The following is a 15,978-nucleotide window of genomic DNA, read 5'->3' as shown; positions in this document are numbered from 1 at the left end:
GGGGGGCGGGGGCGGCGTCTTTGTTTTTGTGCTGCAGGTGCCCCAGCGTGGCCCCTTGAGGACCTGAGCCCCGTATTCACCGTGGAGGGCTCCCCGGCCGTGCTGCGCTGCAACCCTCCCCACGGCTTTCCCCCTCCTGACATCTTCTGGTTGGACGGCTGTGAGTACCACGGTGGATAGGAAGATGTTGACTACCTCTCCTGGTACGCGGGAGGTCGTGGGTTTGATCCCGACCCTGACGACGCCTGCTGCTGCGTATTTGGAGTTTGAGGTGTCTCTCATCATCATTGCGATGGCTAGGAGATGTTGACTACCTTGCCTGGTATGCAGGGCTTCTTGCTCTTTCCTACTGATGCTGATGTAAATGCAGAGACGACGACTACAATTTCACATTCAGGTTGTCGAGCCAGGCAAGCGAGAAGTGGAGTGCATCATTGCCATGATGTATCCTTCCAGATTTGTGAAACGGGGGGGCAGTGCGTCGTTATACGTTGTACAGGGGCTCTTCTGCTGCCATGACTTGCGCGGCGGATGATGCTGCTGATGATGCTGATGATGATGCTGATGATGAAGCTGCTGATGATGATGCTGCTGATGATGATGCTGTTGATGATGCTGATGATACTGCTGATGATGCTGATGATGATGCTGATAATGATGCTGCTGATGATGATCCTGCTGATGCTGCTGATGATGATACTGATGATGACGCTGATGCGGATTTAGTGGTGGACTTCTGTTACAATTCAGTTTCATGGCTCATCGGATTCCTCCTCCTGCAGTCTAAAGATTCTCGTTCCGATCCCCTTTCATCCCCCCCCCCCTTACCCCCGGCGTGCTGCTGGCGCTGCAGCCATGCAGAGAGTGCGGCTGGATGCTCGAGTGTCCCAGAGCCTGGATGGCGACCTGTACTTTGCCAACGTGCTCCCCGGGGACGTGGACTACTACGTGTGCTGCACCCGCTATCCGCGCACTGGAACCATCCAGCAGAAGGAGCCGATTTGGCTGATCGTTAAACCCGGTGAGCGGCGGTGGTGGCAGCGATCGCCGGCAGGGCACGTGTGTGTACGTGCGTGCGTCTGTGTGTACGTGTGTACGTGTGTGCGTGTGTGTGCACGTGTGTGTGTACCTGGTGCGACGTGTAAATATCACCATTTGGAGAGACAAAGGCGGTTGGGCGTGGTGCTGGCCACCAACCCCCTCGTGTGCCATGCCGGCCTTCATAGGTGCTGCTCGCTAACAGCACTTGCCCCAACAGTCTGTTACAGGCTATATGGGGGCATCCTTCCAATCCTGTGGAACCTGTCCAGTGCCCAGACTGATTATGATGTCATGTAGGGCAGTCTGAGCACAATAGCCACCCTCCCTCAGCATTTCACTTGGGAGATCATCTCTTCCTGGTCATCCCCACTTTGCCTCATGATGTTTTCCAGGCTGAAGGATTTCCCCTCCCCCAAGACCTCACAGAAATGCTCAGCAATTCTGCAAACCTGTTCCTGGGGGTCGAACATCGGATCACTTTTCTTTCCCCTAATGATGGTGATGGGTATGGTGCTGCAAGTTACTTTTTTGATGGAGTTAAAGAGTGATATGTGATCGCGGGCCACTGAGGCCGATTCCATCGCCTCAATAACCGAGGGAAGGCTGCGGTAAGCCTCCTCATTTTCTGACGTGGGATGCTCTAGACCAGGGGTCTCCAACCCCCGGACCGGTACCGGTATCGGTCCCTGGGCTGTTAGGAACTGGGCCGCACAGCAGCAGGAGGTGAGCGGTGAGTCCACGCGTGGCCCGCCCCCAATATTTTATTATTTACCACTTTCGTCCGCGCCTCTTTCCCACACTGCGCACTCAGGCACAGTGTTGGTATAAAGCCCACAAGCTCTAACCCCTAGTAGCCACAAGGAGTAAGCCCACAAGCTCTAACCCCTAGTAGCCACAAGGAGTAAGCCACAAGCTCTAACCCCTAGTAGCCACAATGAGTAAGCCCACAAGCTCTAACCCCTAGTAGCCACAATGAGTTTAAAAACAAATGTCGCTGGAGAGCTTCTTTGAAAAGGGGAAAGACCCAATGATGAACCACCCCCCCCCCCCCCGGTCCGTGAGTAAATCGTCTTCCACGAAACCGGTCCCTGGTCCCAAAAGGTCGGGGGGCTGCTGCTCTAGGCGATGAAAGTGGGCCTGGATCATCTTTTGTGGGGGCATAAGTAACCTCGACCACAACTCCTCGCCTCTGGTTGATGGGAAGGCGAGCTCAAAGTAGCCTGGGGCTTACGGCTTCCCACGCCTCACCGCCACGCTCCCACACCCCCTTCATTATTTTGCTCAGAAGAAGAGCCACTCCCTGTTGTTTGGCAGTCTCCTGCCCCGAGTAGAAGGTTGTTTACCCCTCATGGTGGCAGGAGCCAGAGCCGGTCCACCGGACCTCCTGAGTACCACAGAGATCCAGGCGGTATTTGTCCAGCTCTCGGCAGAGTAGTGGCAGCCTCTCATCCGCAGTCAGCGTTGGAACATTCCACGTGACCACCCGCAGTAGCTTTTTGTTATTTCTGGAGGAACCCCAAGGGTAAGGATTCAGTCTCCTGGCTCCGTCAAATGGGGTTTGGCCAGGAGACGTCATAGTCGCCTGTCCCCCCGCTAGAATATTTTTTATGGTTTTGTGCTAATTAATTGAAGGTGGAGGGGTGACCAGCCCCTTGCACCCGTTCAGAGCCCCCATTTGGCCGCTGTGGTGGTTACAAACGCCACGAGGGAAATGTTCGATTGAAATTGGTCCTCCCCCCATGGCACTGCTCACCGCAGCGTTACCGTCCGGCACCAACGAGGAGGTAGGGGGTTGTTTCGCTCGACTTGACAAAGATCAACCGCGTATGGCCTTAACAGACTGTTGTTAGCGAGCACCTGTGAAGGCCAACACGGGACACAAGGGGGTGGCTAACACCACGCCCGGCCGCCTTTGTCTCCCCGGTGGCGATGTTTACTACAAAACGCACCAGGCACTCGTTTGAGGCTGATTCGACCTAAGGTACGCCCAGGATCGATTCAGATAATCAAAATGTTGGCTGTGAGCGAGAATCAAACTCGGGTCAGCGGGGTCGGAGCGCAGCATAGTGCTAACCACTACACTACCTATCCACCCACCCACTCCCCTACACACGCACACACACACAGCTCATCCGTCGAAGAGACGTCCGGTGTTTGTGGAGCCTGGGGGTGAGACAAGCAGCAAGCTGGTGCTTCAGGGAGAAACGCTACTGCTGGGGTGCATCGTTCAAGGGCTGTACGTACACACACAACAACAACCGCCATTCACCACTAAGTAGCGGTGACGTCACCACGATGCTTGTGCCAGGCTATGTGCACGTTGAGGCCACGTGAAGTGTCGAACGCCCGCTGGCAAGAGGTCACGGGGCAGACCCAGGTGCCACGGGTCGACTGACTGAGATGACTGGCTGATGCACCACCTGTGCCCCCTACTGTGCCAACCTGCTGTGCTTTAGCCACCCGGCGCTCCGCTCGTTGTTGAGAGCATCGCTCCTCCGCCCTCCGTTGTTGTTGAGGGCGACTGCCTCCAAATGCCCAGTAGCGTCCTTCACGAGCCTCCTCCACAGAGGCCGATCTTGACACCGCTGGTACCAGTCATCGGCAACTCCACTCAGCTCCACGTCCTCCTGTACCACATCACTCCATCTCTTCTCTAGCCCATGCCGCGCCCGTATAGCCCCCTCGATCCGGCCGAAGAAAATCTGTTTAGGCATGCTCTTGGGTCTTTCGGTAAAGTCACGTAGATAGAAAAATATAAAATAAATCACGACGTTTCGATCGCAACACAAGCAAATATATTTCTCCTGCCTCAGCAGTTTGCCTGCTGTATTTTTTCACCTCAAGATGATTGCTTGTGTTGCGATCGAAACGTCGTGATTTTTAAAATTATTTTTCTATCTACGTGACTTTACCGACAGACCCAAGAGGTTGAATTCCTGCAGTCACGAAAGCTGTTTAGGCATGCGGTATCTGGGCATGCAGGCTACATGACCCAGCCAACGCAGCCGTGCCTGCCAGAGGAGCTCACCGATGGGACTTTGTCCAGATCTTTCAAGGATTTGTGAGCTCACACAATCCAGCCTGGTTAAACCCAGGATGGATCGTAGGCAGGCCAGCCTAAATGTTTCTAACCGGCAAATATGTTCCATTAGGGGATCCACGTTTCGCAAGCGTAGAGAAGGGAGGGAATGACTGTGGCCGAGAAGACCTGAAGCTTCGTGCGGAGCGACAGACCAGGTAGCTTCCACACAGCGTTAGGCAACCAATGAAAAGACATTGCCGCTCGACTGATTCGAAGGTGAGACCTCTGCTGCCAAACCGGAGCCGGTCATGAGCACACTCCCAGGTATGAGAAACTCTTCACTCTTTCTACAACTGCCCTATCACCAATTGGGAGTTGTGGGGGTGGAGTGTCTGATGGGACAACATACCCAGGCAGGTGCTTAGTTTTAGTGGGGCTGATGGTAAGGCCCAACCTCTTAGTGGCAAGCTCCGGGTTCAGCAGCAGCGCCTCCAACTCCTCCTCTGAGTGAGCAGCAATTACCAGATCATCGGCTGTTGAGCAATAGGGCGCCATCCCTTGACCGCACCTGGGCATCGATCAGCCTCCCATTGTATCTGTACCAGATGGAAATTTCTCCGGTACAGCCACCGAAGGTTTTACGAACTACGTGGTCGAAATTGATGTTTAATAATGTGGGAGCCAGAGGACATCCCTGTGGCACAACAAGGTAAAAAGGGAATGACTCCGACTCCCAGTCACTTAGTTTTACCCGGTGCCCGCTCACCATCATGAAGGTCCTTAATAATTGTGAGCAGAGGGTCAGGGACTCCAAATGTACGAAGAATAACCCAAAGCCCAGGCCTACTGATGGTATCATAGGCCTTGACCAGGTCAATAAAGCAAAGATGTAGATCTTGTTGGAATTGCCTATACCTCTGCTGTAGCAGACAGACAGAAAATATGGCATCTGTGCAGGACCGCCCTTTCCTGAAACCGCATTGGGGCTCCGCAAGCCTCTCCTCAGCGTGCATGGCAAGACAATGTTGAATAATCCTTGCCAGGACCTTTCCCAACACACTGAGGAGTGAGATGCCCTTGTAGTTGTTACAGTCTGTGCAGTCCCCCTTCTTAAGGAGGGGGACCACCAGGGCATCCTTCCAATCCTGCGGAACCCGTCCAGTAGTCCAGACTGTTATGATGTCATGGAGGGCAGTCTGTGCACACTCACTTTGTGCCACGGTGTTTTCCAGGCTGAGGGATTTCCCCTCCCCCAGGACCTCACAGAAATGCTCAGCAAATCTGCAAAACTGTTCCTGCGGGTCGGAGATTGGATCGCTGTTCTTTCCCCTGATGAGGGTAATAGGTGTGGCGCTGCAGGTAAATTTTTTGATGGAGTGAAAGAGCAATTTGTGAATGCGGGCCATTAAGGCAGACTCCATCTCCTTAGCAACCTGCGACCACCACCCATCCTTGCAGCACCTCACGGCTCTCCGAACCTCCGAGCGAAGGCTGCGGTAAGCCTCGTCATTCTCTGACGTGGGATGCTGTAGACGGTGAGAGTGGGCCTGTCGCTTTTTCTCAGTCAGCCTGAACACCTGTCAGCCTGGGTCTCTGGGGAGGTCTGGACCGTGTACCCAAAGCAGCTATTGCAGCTGCATGAGCCACAGTCCTAAACCTCGCCCATTTCCCCTCGACATCAGGAGGAGTGGGGGACGATGCCAACCCCAGCCGCAAGCGATGATGAAATTCTCGCTTGCAACTTTCATCAGCTAGCTGAGACCAGGCCACTATGGGTTTTAATGGGGTCCTGGGTGTACACCCACCACCGGAGTGGAAGAATGGCAGGCGCATCTTACAGATGACAAGTCGATGGTCAATGGGAAGATCAGCTCCACGGTAGATCCTGGTGTCAAGGACATGGGCTCGCATCCGCTGTTCCGTCACTATGTAGTCCAGCAGATGTTCTTGCTTGGACCCGGCATGCATCCATGATGTTGTGTGGATGCTCCGATGCCGGAACGGCTTGTTGGTAATTACAAGCCCATGGGCTGCACAAAAATCTAGCAGCCTCCTGTTGTTATTGAGCTGATCTGGCCCATGCCCTCCAATCACCCCAGACCAGATGCCAGCATCATTATCAACGCGGGCATTGAAGTCACCCAACAAGATGACTATCCCGAGGGGCCACTTTAGCCAGCACCTGTGACAGGAGGTCATAGAAGGCATCTGACTCGTCGGCTTTGCTTGCATCCCTCCATGGATGTTCGTCTTCGGTGGGGGCATATGTAACCACGACCACCACTCCTCGTCTCCGGTTGATGGGAAGGCGAGCCTTCTTTTGAACAAAAGAATGAAGGGGGCGTGGGAGCGTGGCGGTGAGGTGTGGGAAGCTGAAAGCCCCAGGCTACGTACACACACACACGTACATACACGCACGTACACACACGTACACACACACACGCACGTACACACACGCGACACGACTATTCACTTCACTACTGTACACTACACTGCTATGCACCACACTTTACACTACACTACGTAATATCCTACGCTAGTTTCGCACGCACACCCACGAATGTGTGTGCGCGTGCGTGTGAGTACACGTGCATGCGCATCCACGTGCGTGCATTCCCCCGCTTGCGTGCGCGCAGCCCCACACCGCAGCTTCGCTGGGCCAAGGTGGACGGGGAGCTTCCAAGTGGCCGCATCACCTTCGGTGCCTTCAACCAGACGCTGGTGATCCGCCACGTGTTGGCGGCCCACGCCGGTGACTACCGGTGCCACGCCAGCAACAGCGAGGGCAGAGCCCTGCACACCTTCACCGTCACCGTGGAAGGTGCCTCAGGGGCGACGGAGGGAGCGGTGGCACGGCGGTTAGCGAACCCTGCGGCCCAAGTCATGGCGACGATTATCTCGACCGGTACCCGGGCCTCTGCTAGCTCGACTCGACCTCAAATGAGTACCCCCCCCCCTCCTTCCCCCCTCCTTCCCCCTCCTTCCCCCCTCCTTCCCCCCTCCTTCCCCCTCCTTGCCCCCTCCTTGCCCCCTCCTTGCCCCCTCCATCCCCTCTCCTTCCCCCTCCTCCCCCCCTCCTTCCCCCTCCTTCCCCCTCCTTCCCCCCTCCTTCTCCCCTCCTTCCCCCCTCCTTCCCCCTCCTTGCCCCCTCCTTGCCCCCTCCTTGCCCCCTCCTTCCCCTCTCCTTCCCCCTCCTTCACCCCCTCCTTCCCCTCTCCTTCCCCTCTCCTTCCCCCCTCCTTCCCCCTCCTTCCCCCCCCTCCCCCCCTCCTCCTCCTCCTCGTGTTTTCCCGACCGCTGCAGCCAAGCCTTACTGGATCGCTCCCGAGCCAGAGAGCCGCGTCTACGCTCCGTGGGACACCGTGGAGCTCGCCTGCCTCGCCGACGGAATCCCCAAACCGCTCGTCCGCTGGTTCTTCAACGGCATCCCCGTCAACGGTGTGTTGCCTCCTTACCCGCTCGTCCAACCTACGCGCTTGCTCACTACCCACTGACTTTGCTCGTCCACACGCTCATCCACTCTCGTACGCTCGCTCACTCGCTGACAGCTTATCACACGCTCGCTCACTCGCTGACAGCCTATCACACGCTCGCTCACTCACAGCCTATCACACGCTCGCACACTCACAGCCTATCACACGCTCGCACACTCACAGTCTATCACACGCTCGCACACTCATAGTCTATTACACGCTCACTCACGCATAGCCTATCAACAACAACAACAACCGCCATTCGCCACTAAGTGGCGGTGACGTCACCACGACGCTTGTGCCAGGCTATGTGCACCCTGAGGCCACGTGAAGTGTCGAACGCCCACTGGCAGGAGATCACAGGGCAGACCCAGGTGCCACGGGTCGACTGACTGAGATGACTGGCTGATGCACCACCTGTGCCCCCTACTGTGCCAACCCGCTGTGCTTCAGCCACCCGGCGCTCTGCTCGTTGTTGTGAGCATCGCTCCTCCGCCCTCCGTTGTTGTTGGAGGGTGACTACCTCCAACTGCCCAGTAGCGTCCTTCACGAGCCTCCTCCACAGAGGCCGATCTTGACACCGCTGGTACCAGTCATCGGCAAGTCCATTCAGCTTCACGTCCTCCTGTACCACATCACTCCATCTCTAATCTAGCCCGTGCCGCGCCTGTTTAGCCCCCTCAATCCGGCCGAACAAAAGCTGTTTCGCAAGCGGTGGCTGGGCATGCGGGCTTCATGACCCAGCCATCGCAGCCTTGCCCGCCAGAGGAGCTCACCGATGGGACCTTGCCCAGATCTTTCAAGGATTTGTGAGCTCTTCACACAATCCAGTCTGGTTAAACCCAGGATGGATCGTAGGCAGGCCAGCCTAAATGTTTCTAACCGGCGAAGATGTTCCATTAGGGGGGTCCACGTTTCGCAAGCGTAGAGAAGGGAGGGAATGACCGTGGCCGAGAAGACCTGAAGCTTAGTGCGGAGCGACAGAGCAGGTAGCTTCCACACAGCGTTACGCAACCGATGAAAAGATATTGCCGCTCGACTGATTCGGAGTGAGACCTCTGCTGTTAAACTGCAGCCGGTCATAAGCACACTGCCCAGGTATGGGAAACTCTCCAATCTCTCCACAACTGCCCCATCACCGATTGGGAGTTGTGGGGGTGGAGTGTCCGATGGTACAAAATACCCAGGCAGGTGCTTAGTTTTGGTGGGGCTGATGGTAAGGCCCAACCTCTTAGTGGCACGCTCCAGTCTCAGCAGCAGCGTCTCCTATTCCTCCTCTGAATTAGCAGCTATTACCAAATCATCAGCATACATAACGTGGTTGAGCAATAGGGAGCCATCCCTTGACCGCACCCGGGCATCGATCAGCCTCCCATTATATCTGTACCATATGGAGATTCCCCCGGTACAGCTATTGAAGGCCTCACAAACTACGTGGTCAAAATAGATGTTAAATACTGTGGGAGCCAGAGGACATCCCTGTCGCACCCCAAGGTGTACAGGGAATGGCTCTGACTCCCGGCCACGTAGTTTTACCCGGGCCCGCTCACCATCATGAAGGTCCTTAATGATCGTGAGCAGAGGGTCAGGTACTCCAAAAGCACGAAGAACAACCCAGAGCCCAGGCCTACTGATGGTATCATAGGCCTTGACCAGGTCAATAAAGCAGAGATGTAGGTCTTGTTGGAATTCCCTACACCTCTGCTGTAGCAGACAGACAGAAAATATGGCATCTGTGCAGGACCGCCCTTTCCTGAAACCGCATTGGGGCTCCGCAAGCCTCTCCTCAGCGTGCCTGGCAAGGCGATGTTGAATAATCCTTGCCCCTGTAGTTGTTACAGTCTGTGCGGTCCCTCTTCTTAAAGAGGGGGACCACCAGGGCATCCTTCCAATCCTGCAGAACCCGTCCAGTGGTCCAGACTGTTGAATAGATGTCATATAGGGCAGTCTGTGCACAAACGCCACCCTCCCTCAGCATTTCGCTTGGGAGATCATCTCTGCCCGCTGCCTTTCCTGGTCTCAGACTCCGGATCGCCTTCAGTACTTCCTCAACAGATGGCACCTCAGCCAGCCACTCACAGGAGGTGACTTCTTCCAATATTTGAGGCACCGCAGCCTCAGCAGGGTCATTCTCACTTTGTGCCATGATGTTTTCCTGGCTGAGGAATTTTCCCTCCCCCAGGACCTCACAGAAATGCTCAGCAAATCTGCAAACCTGTTCCTGGGGGTCAGAGATTGGATCACCGTTTTTTCCCCTAATGATGGTAATAGGTGTGGTGCTGCAGGTTACTTTTTTGATGGAGTTAAATCGAGATTTGTGATCACGGGCCACGGAGGCAGACTCCATCTCCTCAGCAACCCACGACCACCACCTATCCTTGCAGCGCCTCACGGCTCTCCGAACCTCCGAGCGAAGGCTGCGGTAAGCCTCCTCATTCTCTGACGTGGGATTCTGTAGCCGATGACAGTGGGCCTGTTGCTTTTTCTCAACCATCCTGAACAACTCCTCTGTCAGCCAGGGTCTCTGGGGAGGTCTGGACTGCGTACCCAAAGCAGCCATTGCAGCTGCATGAGTCACAGTCCTAGACCTCGCCCATTTACCCTCGACATCAGGAGGAGTCGGGGACGATGCCAATCCCAGCCGCAAGCGATGATGAAATTCTCGCTTGCAACTTTCATCAGATAACTGAGACCAGGCCACTTTAGGTTGGAATGGGGTCCTGGGTGTACACCCACCACCGGAGTGGAAGAATGGCAGGCGCATCTTACAGATGACTAGTCGATGGTCAGAGGGCAGATCAGCTCCACGGTAGGTCCTGGTGTCAAGGACATGGGCTCGCATCCGCTGGTCCGTCACTATGTAGTCCAGCAGGTGTTCTTGCTTGGACCCGGCATGTATCCATGATGTTGTGTCGATGCGCCGATGCCGGAACAAGCCCATAGGCTGCACACAAATCTAGCAGCCTCCTACCATTGTTATTGAGCTGATCTGGCCCATGCCCTCCAATCACTCCAGACCAGGTGCCAGCATCATGACCAACTCGGGCATTGAAGTCACCGAACATGATGACTCTATCCCGAGAGGCCACTTTAGCCAGCAACTGTGACAGGAGGTCATAGAAGGCATCTGACTCGGCTTTGCCTGCATCCCTCCACGGATGTTCATCTTCGGTGGGGGCATAAGTAACCATGACCACCATTCCTCGTCTCCGGTTGATGGGAAGGCGAGCCCAAAGTAGCCTGGGGCTTACAGCTTCCCACACCTCACCGCCACGCTCCCACGCCCCCTTCATTCTTTTGTTCAAAAGAAGAGCCACACCCTGTTGTTTGGCAGTCTGCTGCCCCGAGTAGAGGACTGTCCACCCCTCATGGTGGCAGGAGCCAGAGCCAGTCCACCGGACCTCCTGAATGCCACACAGATCCAGGCGGTACCGGTCCAGCTCCCGACAGAGGAGTGACTGCCTCTCCTCCGCAGTGAGCGATCCAACATTCCACGTGGCCACCTGTGGTGGTTTTTCGTTGTTTCTGGAGCAGCCCCGAGAGTAGATATTCAATCTCCTGGCTCCGCCAATTGGGGTTTGGCCAGGAGACGTCATAGACGCCTGGCCCCCCGGGGCCTCCGGCACAAGAATATTAGTTATATACTTAATTCGCGGTTTAGTGGTAATTAATTGAAGGTGGAGGGGTTACCAGCCCCTCGCACCCGTCTAGAGCCCCCGTTTAGCCCCTGTGGTGGACACAGATGCCATGAGGGGAGGTGCCAATCGAGATTGGAACTCCCCCCACAGCACTGTCCACGACAGAGTTGCCCGTCCGGCTCCGCGAGGAGGTAGGGGGTTGTTTTGCCGGACTCATAGTCTATCACACGCTCACTCACTCACAACCTATCACTTGCTCACTCACTCATAGCCTGAGAATAGGTTTTCCCCTTTTTTCTGACAACAATACAGCTGTGTTAAGATGTTAAAACACCAAACTGAAACCTTTTACAAGGAATCATGTCTGCATTAACCACAACATATACTGGTGGTCAGAATGCAAACAAAAACATACTCTGAATCGTGTCAAGGCTCCACACACACACAAAGAGTGCCGGGTGTCGTGTGTCGCTGCGCGGTGGAGCAGAGGCCCCCGTGGTGTCCGGGCGGAGCGTGGACGGCGACTCCCTGTCCCTGAGGCGGCTGGACGGGGGAGCCACCGGCGTGTACCAGTGTGAGGCCTCAAACCGGCATGGCACCATCCTGGCCAACGCCTACGTCAAAGTGCCAGGTGAGCGGGGGGCGGGGGGGAGTGACTGGGAGGGGGAAGGAGGAGGAGGACGGAGGACGAGGAGGGAGGTAGGAAGAGGGAGGAGGAGTATGGGGAGGAGGAGGAGAATGAGGAGGAGGAGGTCCTTGACTGGACAGACGGCTGTAGGTCGCCCCCCTCTAGGCAGGGCACTTTGGACCGACTCTGACGGACGACCCCTCCGGCTGGCTGTCTGTGCCCCCCACCCCTCCCACAGCCGTGCCCCCACAGATGCTGTCGGAGCAAGATAGGCTGTACGTGGCGAGGGAGGGAGAGGCGGTGTACATGGAGTGCGCGGTGTTTTCGTGGCCGCCCGCCGAGTTCCTGTGGTGAGACGGAACGCTGCCCTGGCTCCTTCCCTCTCCGTCTCTCTCTCTCTCTCCGCTCACTTAGACGATTGTTTATTTGAACCTTATGGTGGTTCCCCGGGGTATCATAGTACCTCGGCACTCACGTAATGTGCGTGATGCAGTCATTTTTAGTCTGGTGATGGCCGGCGATGCGGCAGTCGACTCATCTCGACGAGCCGCGCGTGATTCGCCGCTCAAAGTTAAATTTTAACGGTGACGGGTTTTTTTACGCTGATGTTTGGCGTTTCCAGATCGCGGAGTGTGGCACTGATTTCGGATCGATTGGTACCCCAGTCACGGAGTTAAGTAACACCCCGGTAAAAAAATAGCGTCCCAGAAATAAAAGATTCCAATCGCCTCGGCCATGTTCTTTGGGGGGTGTTTTCCAGTAAAGTCACGTAGATCGGTTCACAGAAAAATAACGAAAAACCAAAAACTGCGACGTTTTGATCGCAACGCAAGCGGTCGTCTATAAGAGGGGTAGTCGGCGCGCGAAATGGCTGTGTCGGTGTAAATGCTGTGAACGCGCAAGTTTGAAATGGGCGTAAAATTCAACTAACTAAGGTGGTAGGATGGGAACATCATAGCCAGTCATGACTTGAACTGGTTGATAACGTCCTTCACTTTGTACCCATCTCCTCAGTTGAAATTGTGTCCGTTTCTATATGTATATGGATGGCTTCACGAACAAATATTTTGTTGATGGCCAGCGGGCTTGCAAAGTACCTTCGTCTTAGAGGAATCTACTTCGCGTGAGCCAGTTGGTATCATTCGCTACCGCGGGGGTACCGCCATGAGGATAGTTTCACCAGCTAATGGCCACTGAGCTACGGAGCGCTTTATACTGTGTAGGAACCTCCTGGTTGATTGTTGTTGTGTCCGTCAGTCGTGCATCCAATCATGGGAGGGGTGGGGCTGGGTGGGGAGGGTGGGGCTGGGTGGGGGGAGGGGCTGGGTGGGGCTGGGTGGGGAGGGGCTGGGTGGGGAGGGTGGGGCTGGGTGGGGGGAGGGGCTGGGTGGGGCTGGGTGTGGAGGGGCTGGTCACCCCGTGGTGCCCTTTTAAAACTCAACGTTTAACCTACTCACGCCGGCTTGTGCCCGCCCTCACAGTCGGAATGCACCACGTGGTGCCGCCATTGACCCTGGCCATTGACCGAGCAACCCAACGTTCCTACTACCAGCTCCCTCCCTCCGCAGGAGAATGTGTTATCAGAAGCAGCCATGTCGCAAACGACAGCCCCGACGAAGTGGCTCGTTTGTTCGGCAAAGGATGCCTCGGGCGCTCGTTATGCCACGAGGGCTGTGCCTACGTCAGACTTCTTTCGCACCCTACGTGGCCAATCGTGCTCATCGGAGGTGCGGGAGTTTGGTCGATTTCGTGAATATCACCGGCAGGTTTCACTCTCTACCCCCCTCCCCCTCTCTCTCTCTCTGCCTGCGCCACACACCGCCAGGTTCAAGGACTCACGGAACCTCCGCCTGCAGGACGAGCGCCACCGGACCTTCAACAACGGCACCCTGCGCGTCATTGCCGCGCGGCGTGAGGACACGGACTCGTACGTGTGCATCGCCGTCAACGACGTGGACTCCAGACTGCTGAGGGTGCACCTCCTCGTCGAAGGTTAGCAAAGCCCGGCCGGTCGCCTTTGTCTTCCCGGCGCTAACGACATTTACTACGCACCGCACCAGGTACTCGTTTGAGGCCGAGTCGACCTAGGGGAGGCCCAGGACCGGTTCAGGTAATGGTCACCGGGGTTTGTGGTCGTGAGCGGGAATCGAACTCGGGTCGCCGGGATCGTAGCGCAAACCACAACACCACCTCCACCACCACCACTACCACCCCCTCCACCATCATCATCAACACCACCACCACCACCACCCCCTCCACCACCCCCTCCACCATCATCATCAACACCACCTCCACCACCCCCCCCTCCACCATTATCATCAACACAACCTCAACCACCAGCACCACCCCCTCCACCACCCCCTCCACCATCATCATCAACACCACCTCCACCACCACCCCCTCCACCACCCCCTCCACCATCATCATCAACACCACCACCACCACCACCCTCTCCACCACCCCCTCCACCACCCCCTCCACCATCATCATCAACACCACCACCACCACTACCACCCCCTCCACCATCATCATCAACACCACCTCCACCACCACCACTACCACCCCCTCCACCATCATCATCAACACCACCTCCACCAGCACCACCACCACCCCCTCCACCATCATCATCAACACCACCTCCACCACCACCCCCTCCACCATCATCATCAACACCACCACTACCACCCCCTCCACCATCATCATCAACACCACCTCCACCAGCACCACCACCACCCCCTCCACCATCATCATCAACACCACCTCCACCACCACCCCCTCCACCATCATCATCAACACCACCTCCACCACCCCCACCACCCCCACCACCACCCCCTCCACCATCATCATCAACACCACCACCACCACCACTCCCTCCACCACCCCCTCCACCATCAACACCACCACCACCCTCACCACCTCCACCACTACCACCTCCACCAGCACCACCCCCTCCACCACCCTCTCCACCATCATCATCACCACCCCATCACCTTGTTGTATATTTTTGGCCTTTTCCAAAATTTGTATTAAGCATAATTCTGCCAATATCTTTTTAAAAATAATCAATCGCGGTGTCGCTTGGGGCAAAAGGGAGTGATGCGAACCCCCTCCCCTCACACAGCAGCCGCCTTTCACACTCAGGACTAGGCAATTATACCTCCCTGATTAGCATAAATTACGTGCATAATTACATAAATTAGCATAAATTCGGATAATTAGACATTGTCCCATTTTTATTTTATTTCTGTTAATTTTTCTAGACCCGACATATACAACAACCTCCACCCCCACCACCCCTAACACCACCACCACCCCCCCACAGTGGTGGATGATGGCGAGGAGGACCAGGAGGTGGAGGAGGATTATGGCGAGGAAGAGGGCAAGGAGGAGGAGAGCCAGGAGGATGATGAGGAGGAGCAGGGTGAAGAGGAGGGCCAGGAAGAGGGCAAGGAGGAGGACGATGAGGAGGAGCAGGGTGAAGAGGATGGCTAGGAAGAGGGCAAGGAGGAGGACGATGAGGAGGAGCAGGGTGAAGAGGAGGGCCAGGAAGAGGTCAAAGCTGAGGAGGCGGAGAGCCAGGAGGATGATGAGGAGGAGCAGGGTGAAGAGGAGGGCCAGGAAGAGGGCAAGGAGGAGGAGGAGGACGATGAGGAGGAGCAGGGTGAAGAGGAGGGCCAGGACAAGGGCAAGGAGGACTCTGCTGACAGGGCGGAGGCCACCACCGCCCCCGACGCCGGTGGCGGCCGTGACGGCGGTGCTGACGAGGGCGACGACGACGAGGGCGACGACGAGCTGTTAGCTACCTTGCCAGGTACGCGGGAGGGCGGTGGCTCCGATCGCCTGATCACCCTGACGATGCAAATGGCTGGGGTCAGCCCAATGCACTGGGTTTAAATGACCGGGTTTCAGCCACTCCGTGAATCTCCATTGGCTGGTCAGGTTCCCAAGTGCATGCTCCATTCATGTTTGGATTCAATGTTAAAGGCTCCCATAGACTTCAATGTTAAAGGCTCCCATAGACTTCAATGTTAAAGTCTCCCATAGACTTCAATGTTAAAAGCTCCCATAGACTTCAATGTTAAAGGCTCCCACAGACTTCAATGTTAAAGTCTCGAGTAGACTTCAATGTTAAAGGCTCCCATAGACTTCAATGTTAAAGGCTCCCATATACTTCAA

General features: G+C 55.9%; 1 protein-coding gene across 1 annotated transcript; it reads left to right on the top strand.

The window, feature by feature from the left end:
* The first annotated feature begins 43 nt into the window (after positions 1–43).
* On the top strand, positions 44–15,379 carry LOC142917871 (neuronal cell adhesion molecule-like). The gene is made up of 9 exons (XM_076062203.1): positions 44–160; positions 854–1,021; positions 3,169–3,277; positions 6,700–6,884; positions 7,367–7,501; positions 11,662–11,805; positions 12,041–12,152; positions 13,628–13,794; positions 15,125–15,379. Exons 2-9 carry the CDS (start codon positions 856–858, stop codon positions 15,292–15,294), a joined length of 1,188 nt encoding a protein of 395 aa, XP_075918318.1. The 5' UTR covers positions 44–160; positions 854–855; the 3' UTR covers positions 15,295–15,379.
* The last annotated feature ends 599 nt before the right edge of the window (positions 15,380–15,978 follow it).

The sequence above is a fragment of the Petromyzon marinus genome, unplaced genomic scaffold (genome assembly GCF_048934315.1).
Source record: "Petromyzon marinus isolate PM22_M1 ecotype Great Lakes invasive population unplaced genomic scaffold, UKy_Petmar_22M1.pri1.0 PM_G_Scaffold_54, whole genome shotgun sequence".
NCBI lineage: Eukaryota > Metazoa > Chordata > Hyperoartia > Petromyzontiformes > Petromyzontidae > Petromyzon > Petromyzon marinus.
Note: the sequence above shows the minus strand (reverse complement) of the source record. Positions and strands in the feature narration are given on the sequence as shown.